General features: G+C 32.8%; 2 protein-coding genes across 3 annotated transcripts in view; one reads left to right on the forward strand and one right to left on the reverse strand.

Moving 5' to 3' along the window:
• LOC144967593 (transmembrane protein 134-like) overlaps nucleotides 1-6,199 on the reverse strand; it is a 27,553-nt gene extending 21,354 nt beyond the window's left edge. The window contains exons 1-3 of the mRNA XM_078905057.1: nucleotides 5,660-6,199; nucleotides 4,785-4,834; nucleotides 668-784 (exon numbers count right to left, since the gene is read on the reverse strand). Of these exons, the coding sequence (XP_078761183.1) occupies nucleotides 668-784; nucleotides 4,785-4,834; nucleotides 5,660-5,764 (272 nt within the window). The 5' untranslated portion in view covers nucleotides 5,765-6,199. The remainder of the gene's footprint in view (nucleotides 1-667; nucleotides 785-4,784; nucleotides 4,835-5,659) is intronic.
• Nucleotides 5,315-13,877, forward strand: part of LOC144967591 (aspartate dehydrogenase domain-containing protein-like) — a 20,457-nt gene continuing 11,894 nt past the window's right edge. Inside the window, exons 1-5 of one of the 2 annotated variants that reach the window (XM_078905055.1) lie at nucleotides 5,315-5,647; nucleotides 10,464-10,599; nucleotides 11,482-11,566; nucleotides 12,187-12,436; nucleotides 13,325-13,445. In XM_078905055.1, the coding sequence (XP_078761181.1) occupies nucleotides 5,620-5,647; nucleotides 10,464-10,599; nucleotides 11,482-11,566; nucleotides 12,187-12,436; nucleotides 13,325-13,445 (620 nt within the window). In that variant the 5' untranslated portion in view covers nucleotides 5,315-5,619. Of the gene's footprint in view, nucleotides 5,648-6,330; nucleotides 6,430-10,463; nucleotides 10,600-11,481; nucleotides 11,567-12,186; nucleotides 12,437-13,324; nucleotides 13,446-13,877 lie in introns of those variants that run through there. The other variant, XM_078905054.1, reaches the window with a different exon arrangement.

The following is a 13,877-nucleotide window of genomic DNA, read 5'->3' on the forward strand; positions in this document are numbered from 1 at the left end:
TTTAAAGTGTTATTTAATACCTGTGAGGGTAAATTATTGATTTTTAAAGTTAACTAAAGTAATTCCAATTTTTATCTCCTAAAAATTACGAATTTTTTAAATATTCAAGTACGCAGGTCTGCATGTATGTTATCAGCTTTATGGACTAAAGTTTTCTCAAATATGAAAATGCGTAGAGGAATACCCCTGAAAGCATGACACTACCTCTCTCAAGACAAAATAAAATTATATCTGCCATAATAATCAACATTTTACATTTCATATTGGTCAACTAGAAACATTTTACCTTTCACGATGGTCAACAAGTAACATTATACCTCTAATGTTGGTCAACAAGTAACATTTTACATTTCATGCTGGTCAGCAAGAAACATTTTACTTTTCACATTGGTCAACAAGTAACATTTTACCTCTAATGTTGGTCAACAAGTAACATTTTACCTCCAATGTTGGTCAACAAGTAACATTTTACATTTCATGCTGGTCAACAGGAAACAAATTATCTTTCATGTTGGTCAACAAGAAACATTTTACCTTTACCTTTCAAGGATCAACAACTGACATTGCATTTTACATTTCAAGTTGGACAACAAGCAACCTTTTGCTTTTCATGTTACTCACTAAGTAACACTTTATGTTTCATATTGGACAACAAGTAATATTTTACCTTTCATGTTGGTCAAACGAGGAATCTGAATAAATGGACTGCCTGTCACAGCTTGTCTGGTGGTTGAGAAGAGCGCGCAGAGAAGTTGGACGGGGTGCACTAAGTTTTTCGTTGCCACTGAAAACAAATGACAAATATATAAAGAGTTTATGTAATAATAATTACACCAAATAACATTAGGAGTAAATATTACGGTAAAAAGGGACACTAATTAATTTAAAACTTATTATTTATTACTATCACTATCATTATCATTTTATATTATTATTATTATTGTCATTATTATTTTATCATTATTATATTATTATTATTATCATTATTATCATCATTATTATCATCATCATCACCATCGTTATTATTACTTTTATCATTATTATTATTATTATTATTATTATTATTATTATTATTATTATTATTATTATTATTATTAATATTATCATTATTAATATTATATTATTATTATTATTATTATTATTATTATTATATAGTAGTAGTAAGTAGTAGTAGTAGTAGTAGTAGTAGTAGTAGTAGTAGTAGTAGTAGTAGTAGTAGTAGTAGTAGTAGTAGTAGTAGTAGTAGTAGTATTCTTCTTACTATTATCACTATTATTATTTTCATCATCATAATCATCATCATCATTATGTAATGCTCAAAAGTTAATATTCTACATTGTAATCAAACCAGCTTTTGAACGTTGGACAGATTATCAGTGAGGGCAATTTCTATTATTTTCTATTGAAATTGTGTGTCTCAGAGAGAGTAACTGATACAAGCTGAAATGTTGTAAATTGGATGATAAATAGAACCAGGTATATAAGAGCCTGTCAGCTTAAAAATCATTAAGAATCAAAAACTTTACTATGTAATGTCAAGAAAGGGGGGGGGGGGGTGTTCTGAATCTGAATGTTACTCAAAGTCGACTCAATTCTGAGTTTTTGTATTCGAGGGTGGAGAGAGTTCTTGAATGTAACAGCCATGGTTGGTGTTTAGGCTGAAGAATTTTGATAATCTTTACTTGAATGTTTATAAATATATTCTGTTCACACATGATTCAGGAAGAGCATTCCAGTCTTAGATACTGCAGGGTGAAAATGAAAATTTGAAGATGTTTGAGTTTGTAGATTGGTGTTTAAGAGTTTTTTAGTGGATTTTTCTTTGAATGTGTGAATTTTGTTGTATGTCATGTTGTTCAGGTGATATGGCTGTCATTTTGTTTGTTAATTTTTAACATGAGAGTAAGTCGTTGTTCTTTCCGTCTGTCTTGTAATGGAGTCTATCCAAGCTGTGTGATTATATCTGTTATGCTGCTATGGGGTAGTCATTGAAGACAAACCTGGCCTTTATATCTGATTGTAGGTGTGGGTCCCAAACTGTACAGGAATAGTCTAAGATTGATCTTACGAGTGTTAGGTAAGCAGTTTCTTTTAGGTTTGCATGACAATGTCTGATGTTCCTTTTGATGAACCCTAGCATTGAATTTGCTTTATTTATTATTTTGTTGATGTGTGCTTGCCAATTTGGGTTTTCTTATATAATGACGCCTAAAAATGGATTTTCTGTAACTTGTTCCAATGTGTGATTGTTCAGTGTATAGTTGGATCTAAGTGGTGTTTTGCTGCAGGATATTTCCATCTTACAACATTTTTTTTATTGAAAAGCATGCACCAGGTGTCTGCCCATTGTTCAAAATTTTGTAAGTTTGCTTGCAGTTGTATTTGGTCTGATGGTGATTCGATGTGTCAGTAGAGAAGTCAGTCATCTGTAAAGAGCCTTATTTGATATACTACATCTTGGGGAAGGTCATTTATGTGGCAGAGAAGAGTATTGGACTTGTCCTTCTGTAAGCCATCCCATTTCTGATGCTGTCCTGTAACTACTAATAATACTATTTCTTCTTCTACAACTACACCTACTAACTACAACTACTACTATTACTACTACTGCTACCACCACCACTACTACTAATACTATTACTATTGCTACTACTACTACTACTACTACTACTACTACTACTACTACTACTACTACTACTACTACTACTACTACTACTACTAGTACTACTCAGGCCTGTAAATCGTCCTTTCCAAAATTGTCTGAAATTTTCTTTTGACCATCGGTTCCCTTAACAGACTGATAATTTATTGTTGACTTTGCCTTCGAGCCAATGAAGGTCGCTCTCATGACCTACAACTGTGCCTCAATGATTTTTTTTTCTCTTGCCAATGAAGTAAAGTTAAGAATTCAGAGGGAAGCTGGCAGAACAAAATAAAATAACAAAACAAAGACACCCGTTTCTGTTCCAAATTAACATTCCAAACAAGGACCATCACCAATCAAAAGTATGCTCTATAGTATACCTCAGACATTAAAGAAGCTAAAATGAAGTGTCAGAGAGTAGAAACACTGCTGAAAACATTAGATCTTACCATTCATCATGAAATATACAAGAATACATTTCGTGCCTGGAAGACAGCAATAAAAAAGGCAAAGACCTCGTTTTCTTTCAAAATTTGAAACTTCCAAATCCTGCAAGCAATTATTTGGCATCTGTAATGATCTACTTGGACGTGGAAGATGCTCTTCATTACCATTTACAACCAACGAAAGATACTAATTAGACTTGCCAAACAAATTTGTCAACTTTTTTCAAGACAAAATCCATAACATTCATTCAGAACTAGATCAGCATGAACCATCTCCAGATACAGATACATTCTGTGGTAACCCTTTAGACAAATTTAAGCCAGTTTCATCAAGTTTCGTAAAAGAATTGATATGGTATGATATGATATAAGTCCAGATTTATGTAGGCTTTTACAGCCTTTTATCTGCTCTTGTGTATTCGTGAACGTATTTAATTCAAGTCTCTCAAAACTGGGCATGCCACATAGTGGAAGGAGGTGTCTGAATTTAACTTTACAAACAGTATTTTTCTGTTTCACAATGAGCATCAAGACGGCTCTTGAATGCCTGCAATGAAGGGGCGTCGACAACTGTTGCAGGCAGGCGGTTCCATTTGTCAACTATCTGAACTGAGAAAAAGTTCTGCCTAAGGTTTAGAGAACACCTTTCCTTGGAGAGTTTGAATCTATGTCCTCTGGTGGTGTTGGTGGAATCAAGATTTAGAGGGCTCATGCTAACAGAGTATAAATTATGTGTGTATTTGAACACTTCAATTAGGTCTCCTTTGTCTCTCCTATACTGCATGCTAGGTATTCTTATCTTTTTCAGTCTTTCTGTGTATTCTAGATCTTTGAATCCAGGAATGACCCTAGTTGCGCGTCTTAGAACACTTTCTATGAGGTCTTTGTCTTTCTGCAGTTGTGGTGCCCATGATCACACAAGCCCCCATTAAATCCTGCGATCTTGATCCCTTACCAGCACAGCTTTTGGCCAGTTCCATCTATACATTATTGCAACATTAAACATAATGTACACATATTTATTTGAATGTAACACTATCTGAGGGTACACCCTTCCCTCAGACAGACCAAAAACTTTACCACAAAGAAATCTGACGCTTTATATTATCTAACATACCAAATCAGATTTAAATCCCTTCCTAGGCTGGAATGTGAAGAGGGATTCCAGCCTGACATCCTTACATCAGCCTGTACTAAGCATAAAAGTATCAGAGGAATGGGCTGAAACAGCCTAGGAAACTTGGGACTCGACAAGATAAGCCCAGTGGAAAAATATACAAATCAAGTAGCTATGTTTAAGAGCTCAATGGTGTCATAAAACAAAATCGGTTAATATATACATTAATATTTATAAAAACAGATAAATCAGACTAACTTTTATTGTCAAATATACGTGGGACTGGAACTTGTTTTTTCTTATTCATTATTAATTTTTTGTGAAGGTTATCCTCCTAGACAGCTATACAAGCCATTAATTATAGCTGTTTACTATTATCATTTATTATGTAAGGGGGAAATCATAGGCCTTGATGACCTCTATTCATGGCGATTCTAAGAGTGTAGAAGCTGACTGGCCCATGTAAAACGCCTGAGTGGTCGGGAGCATTATCACTTTTTGTTTTTTGAATTAAAATTTAATCTCCCTCTTTAACCGCACATTACAATCATACACATTTGAATCAGCATCCACTTACTGTTCATTTGAAATCTTCAAATCTCCTTTATTGTCATTGTATCCAAGTCCCTGTAGATATCAAGTAAAAGACATATTTGAATGTCATAGCTGCCAACCCACCAAGCTTATTAAGAGGGAGTTTTGGTCAGAAAATCAGGGAGATTCAGAAAAAATCAGGGAGATACATAAATGTATAAATCTACATTTCAAAAGAAAAAAGACAAGCAATCTCCATCAATGAATGTCTCTGGCAACTACTAATAAACTAAACATACTTGATATCAAGATACACTATGACTTGAAACAGTTTTAGAATGACCAACAATTGAGTTTAAAAGTTTTAAAAATGATTTAAGTAGTGTTTACAAAGCTATTTGCATACTGCACGATAATTCGGGAGATCGGTGTGACCGGCGGGAGCGCGGGAGACGAACTGAAAATGCGGGAGTCTCCCGCAATTTCCGGTAGGATTGGCAGCTATGGAATGTGAATCGTACAACATCATAACGATGGATTTAACTATTCAAAATACTGACAATTGTACAGTTGATATTTTTCAGCCCACATAATTTAAAAGAAAACCCCATATCCTGCATTCTTATTGTTACACACATGAAAACGTGATTGTGTTGTTTTAGATTAGATATTTAGCAACCAATAATATCGTGGGGTTGTTTCCACCTTCTTTAAACTTTAAGAACTGCTTAAGTTTTACAAACTCAAACCCAGCCGACTATCATAACAAAAATAACTTATTTTCATCAAAAGCTTTGGAATCTTTTTTAGAATAGACTGCACACCACAGGCAGGTCAGCAAAAAAAAAAGGAGAGAGAATTGGAGAGGACAATATCCCATGATGAATACCAACAAGCAATGTAAAGGTAAAAGCTTACTTTGAAATCGTTCAGCTGAATATTTATATCCGTATTTTGAACTGCATTTGAAGTATTGGTGTTGGTTGAACCATACGCATGCATTGGTTCTCCGTTGTTATCCATTTTCACCACAATTTCAGCTAAAGATTGCAGTCTACATCATAAAAACACAGGTTGTTTGTTTGGCAAGGAGAGCAACAATGTTACGATCCTTATCGCTTACAATGTATACTACTCCGCCAGTAGAGATTACTTTGGAAAAAAATGGATTTGATGATGTTGGCTTTTGTTGATAAATATTTTGCTTATGAATATTTTGATGGTTTGGTTGTCATATTGATTAGACTTATGTGGAAAAGAACGTCACAATTTGGTTTTAAAGACTGTAAGCGAAAAATCAGCTGTAAAATAATTTAACTGATTCTATGCACAGTTAAATGACATACCCTATCGTATCTTTGTAATCAACAGAAAAACACATTCAGTTTTCAACTCGATTAGATCTTTCGATTAAATGTTTCATTTGATTCGATTTAAGGACATAAATAATCTGTACGATTAAACACACAAAAAAGAAAAGAAGAAAAAAAAGAAAAAGAAAAGAAAAGAAAGCGCACTGACCAGAGTGGAAGAAGACGAAAAATATATACTGTACCATTACAGGTCAAGTTCAATCAAGATTAGAAGGTTTGTTTACATATGCGTAGTTTCGATTTCAGCAAAACGTAGCTTTTTGATCGTTTTCAAAATGCCAATGAAAGTTGGTGTGGTAGGGTACGGCCATTTAGGTATGATAATGTGATGTATTTTTAAAAGGTGGAAATGTGAGGAGAACAACTGAAAACGGTGACAAATATACTGCTTTGAATCTTGAATAGACGTCTAGTCTAGTCGAATTGACTTGAACTTACTTGTTGATGAATCTAACATCTGAACTGAATGATGATTCACATTCACTTGACTTTGATGCCATTCGATTTCAATGTCGTCATTCATTTCATTATTCATGATCGTTGAATCATTCATTGCCGTTTCCATTATAAATGAATTGTGTATCTATAATAAAGTTGTCCCTTGTCCATGATGTTGGTATACAGGAGATGTATTTTGATTTTGTTAATTGATAGGCTGTCATTATTCCCAGACGCCGGTCTGGGGATAATGAAAATTCGTTATCCCCAGACAGGTGTCTGGGGATAACCAATTTTTGTTATCCCCAGACAGGTGTCTGGGGATAAAGAAAATTTGTTATCCCCAGACGCATGTAGCAAGTGGGCAGAAAGATTTTATGCAAAATGCCAAACTAGGCGTGAAAAATACCAAATATTCTGGAAAAAATACTAGTGGTTGTGTCCCAAAACAGTTAATATATTAAGTGATATTTAACACAAGATGAAAGTAAATAGTGATCAAATGTCAAATCCAGCTCTTTTAAAAGAATTATTTTAAAGCAAATGGATCAATGAAATTTTTTTTGTTACTTTGATCTGAAAACGTCAAACTGGCAATTCGACTTTTTATTTTCAACCAGGAAGAAAGTTGTTAATCATCAAATCTGTTCATAGTCCACCAACCATTTAAATTTTCACTACCTACCTACCTGTTAACTTTATTGATATTCTCTTGTTTCTATAATTTGCTCATTCTGGCCACAATTTTGGGGATTACCAGGAATTATTTTTTATTTCGCGGACGAATTCCTAGGCCATGGCGTTGTTCGCCCCAAAGCCCAAAACCCAAAACTGACACCTGTTATTTTCCTGTCTTCTTCGCACAAGACAATATAATTTAGTATCACACGTCCACAAAACTAGATCCAAAATCATATTTTTACTCGAATCAGAGATGAAAATAACTACCAAAACAATGAAGCAAAAATGGTGGAAATATGTTTAGCTCATATATGAATTTAAGATATTCTGATATCGGTGTGGATAGACAGCTCAGTGGGTTAGGCCACCTTTCATTTTACTCCTTTTAGCTGCATAGATTCGAACCAGTCGCGCCCCCCCCCCCCCCCCTCACACACACACTTTTTTTTTTTACTTTTTCTCTCTTTCTTCCCAATTGATGTTCATTGTTTTCACTTTTGTTCCGAGTTCTGAGCAAGAGTTTTTTTAATCAATTGAATTTTTTATTTCTCCGATAATATTATTTCATTATTTAATTTGGTCTAGATCTATTATTGTTTTTTTTTATTTATTTTTTGGTCAAATGATAATATTGATAATATAATAATAATAATAATAATAATAATAATAATAATAATAATAATAATAATAATTAATAATAATAATAATGTAATAATTGTTATTATTATTACTATTACCATCATAATCATTATCATATTATTATCAATAATAATATTATTTTTTATTATTAATACTCTTATTATCATACTATTATTATTATTATTATTATTATTATTATTATTATTATTATTATTATTATTATTATTATTATTATTATTATTATGTTATTATTACTATTATATTATAATTGTTATTATTATTAATTAATTATTATTATTATTATTATTATTATTATTATTATTATTATTATTATTATTATTATTATTATTATTATTATTATTATATTATTATATCTATCCTCTATCTGACCATTTGGTCGCTCTCTGAATATTTCTGTTTGTTTGCTTTTTAATTATTTATTCTTTTTAGACACTATTTGAGATCGGAGTGGGGACGAATATATTTGCTAGAAACTAGAAAAAAACCAAGAGAGAGAGAGAGAGAGAGAGAGAGAGAGAGAGCGAGAGAGAGAGAGAGAGAGAGTTTAATATTTTTTAAAAAGAGGTGGGGGGAGGATCGATGGGACATTTATCCCTTTCAACGTTCTGTAAAAAGAAGACGGAATTGAAAAAAAAAAAAAAAAAAAGTGACGTTACCAGGATTCGAACCCACAACGTCGATTCTGGTCAAACTTCCGGGCAGACGACTAAACCATTCGGCCATGACACCCACTTCGAAGTCGACGCATATTGTGTATATGTAGTAACAACTGATTTTAATGTTGGTTAATTTTATGTTTTTATAGATATTTTATTAACTTTCCTTATTTCTATGTGCATTTGGAAACATTCCATATTCTGGAATGTGGATAATTGTTTAAAAGAGCGGAGTTTCAAATATGCGTCTGGGGATAATGAAAATTCGTTATCCCCAGACAGGTGTCTGGGGATAACGAATTTTTATTATCCCCAGACAGGTGTCTGGGGATAATCACAGCGTAATTGATAATGAATGATTGCGTTAAGACTAAAGTTAAAGACGATGGATGCTAACGACTATAATAAATGGTATTATAATTTAGTAGAGACGTGTCCAAAAGACAACTTAACTGTGGAATCAAGTCTATATTATATTTCTTTTTATTTAAACTAGAAGGCTTTCCTTCAGTTTTGGGGCATAAGTATTAGTATCTATCTGTTAATAAATAAGCCTCGCTGAAACCGCTGAGGAAATATTGAAACAAATATGTTCCCCGAGCCGAAACCTGATGTGTTATTGTTGAGTGAGATCTTTATCCTTTTTGTGATAATCCATGAGTTGTTGCACCTACATATATATTTTCCCCCAGTTGTTCCGCTAGGCAATCAATAGGAAGTTGCTCAATGTAATTTTGTATTTTTTTGTAAATTGAGTGGGGTTTGTTGGTTGATGGCATACATTTCATTTTCATGAAACATTTGGAATTTTTTGTGAAAACTTCGTCAGTAGGTGGGTTGGATGGGCTGCTAGTTTGGAAATGACAATACGTTTGGGATGTACGAGTCAGACCTTCTCATAATTTTGTATTTTCATGTTGAGTTTGTCTAGTTGGTTGGTCGGTTAGGTAAACGGCAATGGAAATTGATGGAATTTGTTAGTCTATTGGTAGATTGGTTAGTTGGTTGAAGGCTAATATTTCTCAGTTGCTCGTTTTCTTCTTTAAAAAAAAAAAAATTTTGATAAGTGTTGTGTTCTTAGATCATTAATTAATAAGACGTATTATTCCAAGAATCAACAAACCAAATAGTTACAGTAAAGAACATTTATTAAACAACATAACATAAGATACATGTGTACAGGATGACGGTTGGGTACAGAATGACTCTCAACAAGGTAGTAACCAGAACAGACGCTAGTTGTGAACGATACTACATCAGATGGACGATACAAGTTACGATACTTGAATACAATAACTTTCATTCACAACAATAAGTTTGTTCGATGGTCAGCAATGAACTTGGGTGTAACATTATTGTATATTTGTGTTTCAGTCAATTTATACTCAGTTTGGTTTTGTTTGGTTATGGCAAGCCGTTTTATCAATTTTGGATGGATTTGTTGATGAAAAAAATGCCCTCTTTGATAATATTACAGTGAAAATAATCTGACACAGATGAAGGCTTAAAAGATCTGATCAAAGCGCTTTGAGGTTTCGACGAAAGGCGCTATATAAATATGCTTATTAATTTTATTGTTATTATTATTATTATTATTATTATTATTATTATTATTATTATTATTATTATTATTATTATTATTATTATTATTATTATTATTATTATTATTATTATTATTATTATTATTATTATTATTATCTGTTCATTGCTTTTTAGAGCGGTTATTTAAGATAACGAGAGGTGTGTGTGTGTGTGTATAATAATAATAAATGACTGTAATTTAGAATGTAAATTACATAGAAAGATGTCTGAGGGCTCTTTTGGGATGTCGTTGTAAATTTATGTTATCTATTTAATATTCTGATACTAGTTAATGGCTCTAACTCTAATGGTTTGTTTGTTTTTGTTTTCCAGGGCAATATCTTGTATCTGAAATTCAGAAGCGATCTGATGTGGAGCTTGCTTTTATATGGAATAGAACTTTAGAGACACTTCAAGGAAAAGTATCAGAAAATCTTATATTAAAAGATTTACTTGCCTTCAAAGAGTAGTAAGAAATGCCTGTTTGAAAACACACCATCCAAATGTTTAATCTGATTCTTTAAATAAATCATACTGAATTGTTATAATGAAGAATGCAAGGAGTAAGGATAAAAGTCCATTTATGAATTATGTCTTAGCATGTCTGCCTGTGGCCATGTAGTAATATGCCTCATTCTGCAACAATAACATTATTGAGTATGGTTAATGGCCAGGTATGTGACACAACAGGAGTCGGGTAAAAATCAAGTCATCCATCACATCCAGTTTACATCTGACCTCCGAATGTCCCATTACAACATGACTGCCAATATGAGGGTTCTCTCACTAATCCAAAGTGACCATCTCTCTCTCTCTCTCTCTCTCTCTCTCTCTCTCTCTCTCTCTCTCTCTCTCTCTCTCTCTCTCTCTCTCTCTCTCTCTCTCTCTCTCTCTCTTTTTTTTATTATTTTTTTTTCTTTACAGTTTATCTAGTGCGCAGGTTTTTTTTTGTTTGTTTGTTTGTTTTTCCTTCTACAGTTTCACATTGGACTCTATCTTCAAGTCCAGTGTGTCTTATTATATAATAATATTTTGATCGTTTTGACTGTCTATACTTATACATTTAATTATAGTCTATACAGTGCAGCACATAATCTTTTTCCTTGCTCGGACAAAATATTTAAGACGATCTATCCATGAAAACGAGGAATACATGAAATTTGTACAAAGAAATTAGAGGTATTTATAAATTTCATATATTAAGATTTGTATGAGGAATCTGTGAAAACGAGGAATAAGTAATGCATACTGCACTGTATCTTCCTCTACGTCTTCGAAGTCTACAAAAGTGATGATTTATTTGGTTTTTCTCTTATCAATGTATTTATGGCTAACTACTTTCTGTTTACAGTGAAGCTGATTTAATTGTCGAGGTTGCCCATCCCAGTATTACACAGAAACATGGAGCTGAATTCCTGAAATATGCTGATTACATGGTAAAATCATTTTTAAAAACATATTTTGTGACCTTTCATTGTATGTTAATAATGGGAGATTAAACTAGATATAAAATGACGTCTTCAAATTTGTATCAGTTTATTACAGCCTCAGAATCACTGCTTTTAATGTACTTCTGTACCACAAGACTGGCATACTCTAAAAAAGCATGTATTTACAATTTTGGTCAGAAAACTCGTCCTTCAATTATCAATCGATAAAATGGACCCAAAAACTCTCAAACCTAGGACTTCGCTTACCATACCCAGGTGTAAAAAGAGTACCTGGCCATTAACAGCATTGTCTCTATAGGAAAAAAATTGCAATAGCCTAACAGGCGTCATGTCTTGTCCACCATGTTAAGTGTTGCTGTTGACTAGGGACCTCTGGTAAAGCATTCTGAGCAACATTTAGTAGATATTATGCTATATAACTGCTCAATTTTATTTAATCTTATACTTATAAGGTAGTTGGAGTCATATTATTACCCTTGATTATCAGAATTTGATTGTGGAACATAAGATTGGTATTGAACCATTATAAAAAAAAGAAATGTTGTCTTTGAGGAGCAAATATTTTTTTATATTACATTTTTGACCTACAACATCTATTTCAACAGGTCGGTTCTCCAACAGCTCTGGCTGATTCCAATCTTGAACTCAGTCTTCGAAATGCGGCCAAATCTCATGGATTGTACGTTCCATCCGGTGCCTTTTGGGGTGGGGAGGACATTCAGAAAATGGCAGACAGAGGAACGCTGCAGGCTTTAAAAGTAACAATGAAAAAGCATCCAACATGTTTCAAATTGAATGGAGATATTGAGGCAAAAAATAAAGCTGTAACTGATCAAGCTGTGACCTTGTATGACGGTATGAATTGGATTAGAGTCTGTTCTTTTCACTCTCTAAGAAAATTGTAAACACTGTTTTCTTGGGATTTTTAAAACTTCCCGGTAGCTCAGTTGGTAGAGCACTTGCTTCACACACAAAGGGACTGAGACCGATCCCAGGTGCTATCGATATTTTTTTCTGCCCCCCCCCCCCTGTCCACTCAACAGTATTTGAGTAGCTGGGTCTGTTAGTTCTGGTGTAAGGTACTCTGTGATAGACTAGTTTCTTATCCAAAGGGTAACAAGCAATTGGTATTGTCTGTTTCCTGTTTCACACTATAGAAACCAGGATAAACTCTGGCTCCACGGAGCTAATGCCTCTTTACCATCAGGTTAGGCACATACCATCAATCTATCAGACAATACAGTCAGGAACTGTTTGTGAGCATTCTCTGCTGAGGGTTTCTAACATGCAAAAATGCACACTTTTGCAATTGAATGTGTTTTTTTTTTCTCTTTCCGTGTCAACTCACAACCATAAAACCCCGATTGTCATGTTGCAATAGTCAAGTTCAAACACTTGATAAAAGGAGATAAGATCTCCATGATTTTAAAAATTACAAATTTATTATCAGGGTGAGAGGGGAGAAGACATTTTTTTTTAGTCAAAGGAATAGTATTTTTAATGCTTGTTTTAAATATTTAATTTCGATGAATAATATACCATGGCATTATATATTATTTGCATGAAAGACTTGAATGTATAAAAGTGGACATGTCAAACGAATGTTAATAGGAAAAATTCTACTACGAATCTTGACTATGACTTTTATTTGTGTGTTAGATATTTACGATTCAATACAAATGGGAGATTAGGTAAATATTAAGTTTTGTAAATATGCAATTTTTTTTTCTTTCCTTTTCAAAGGATGTGTGAGAGATTTATGTCCCCTTGCACCAAATAATGTGAATACAATGGCGGCTGCAGCCCTAGCTGGCCATAACCTTGGCTTTGATAAAGTTCAAGGATGTTTGATTTCTGATCCTCAGTGAGTATAAAACATGGATCAATATGGGAAAATTGCAAAGGATTTGGTCAGTTCTTATCAAATATTAAATATGGCTATAGCCGGTAGCATTCTCATAGTTCTCCATGTGAGTATTTAAAGATGATATGCATATAATTTTATAAATATATAGCATAGGCTCAAGATATGAATTATACTTCACCATCATCATTGTCATCATCATTATCGTCATCATCCATAGTAATAAGTACAGTAATTTATTTAATTCTTGTTTATTTACAATGATATGATTATGTTGGTTTTGTTACTAATATTACTAAGTAATTATATCTTCATTTATAACATATATATATATATATATATATATATATATATATATATATATATATATATATATATATATATATCTTTATATATATATATATATATATATATATATTATTATTTAAAATA

The sequence above is a fragment of the Berghia stephanieae genome, chromosome 3, assembly GCF_034508935.2.
Source record: "Berghia stephanieae isolate SIO BIC M18660-M18661 chromosome 3, UCSD_Bste_1.3, whole genome shotgun sequence".
In the NCBI taxonomy this organism is placed as follows: domain Eukaryota; kingdom Metazoa; phylum Mollusca; class Gastropoda; order Nudibranchia; family Aeolidiidae; genus Berghia; species Berghia stephanieae.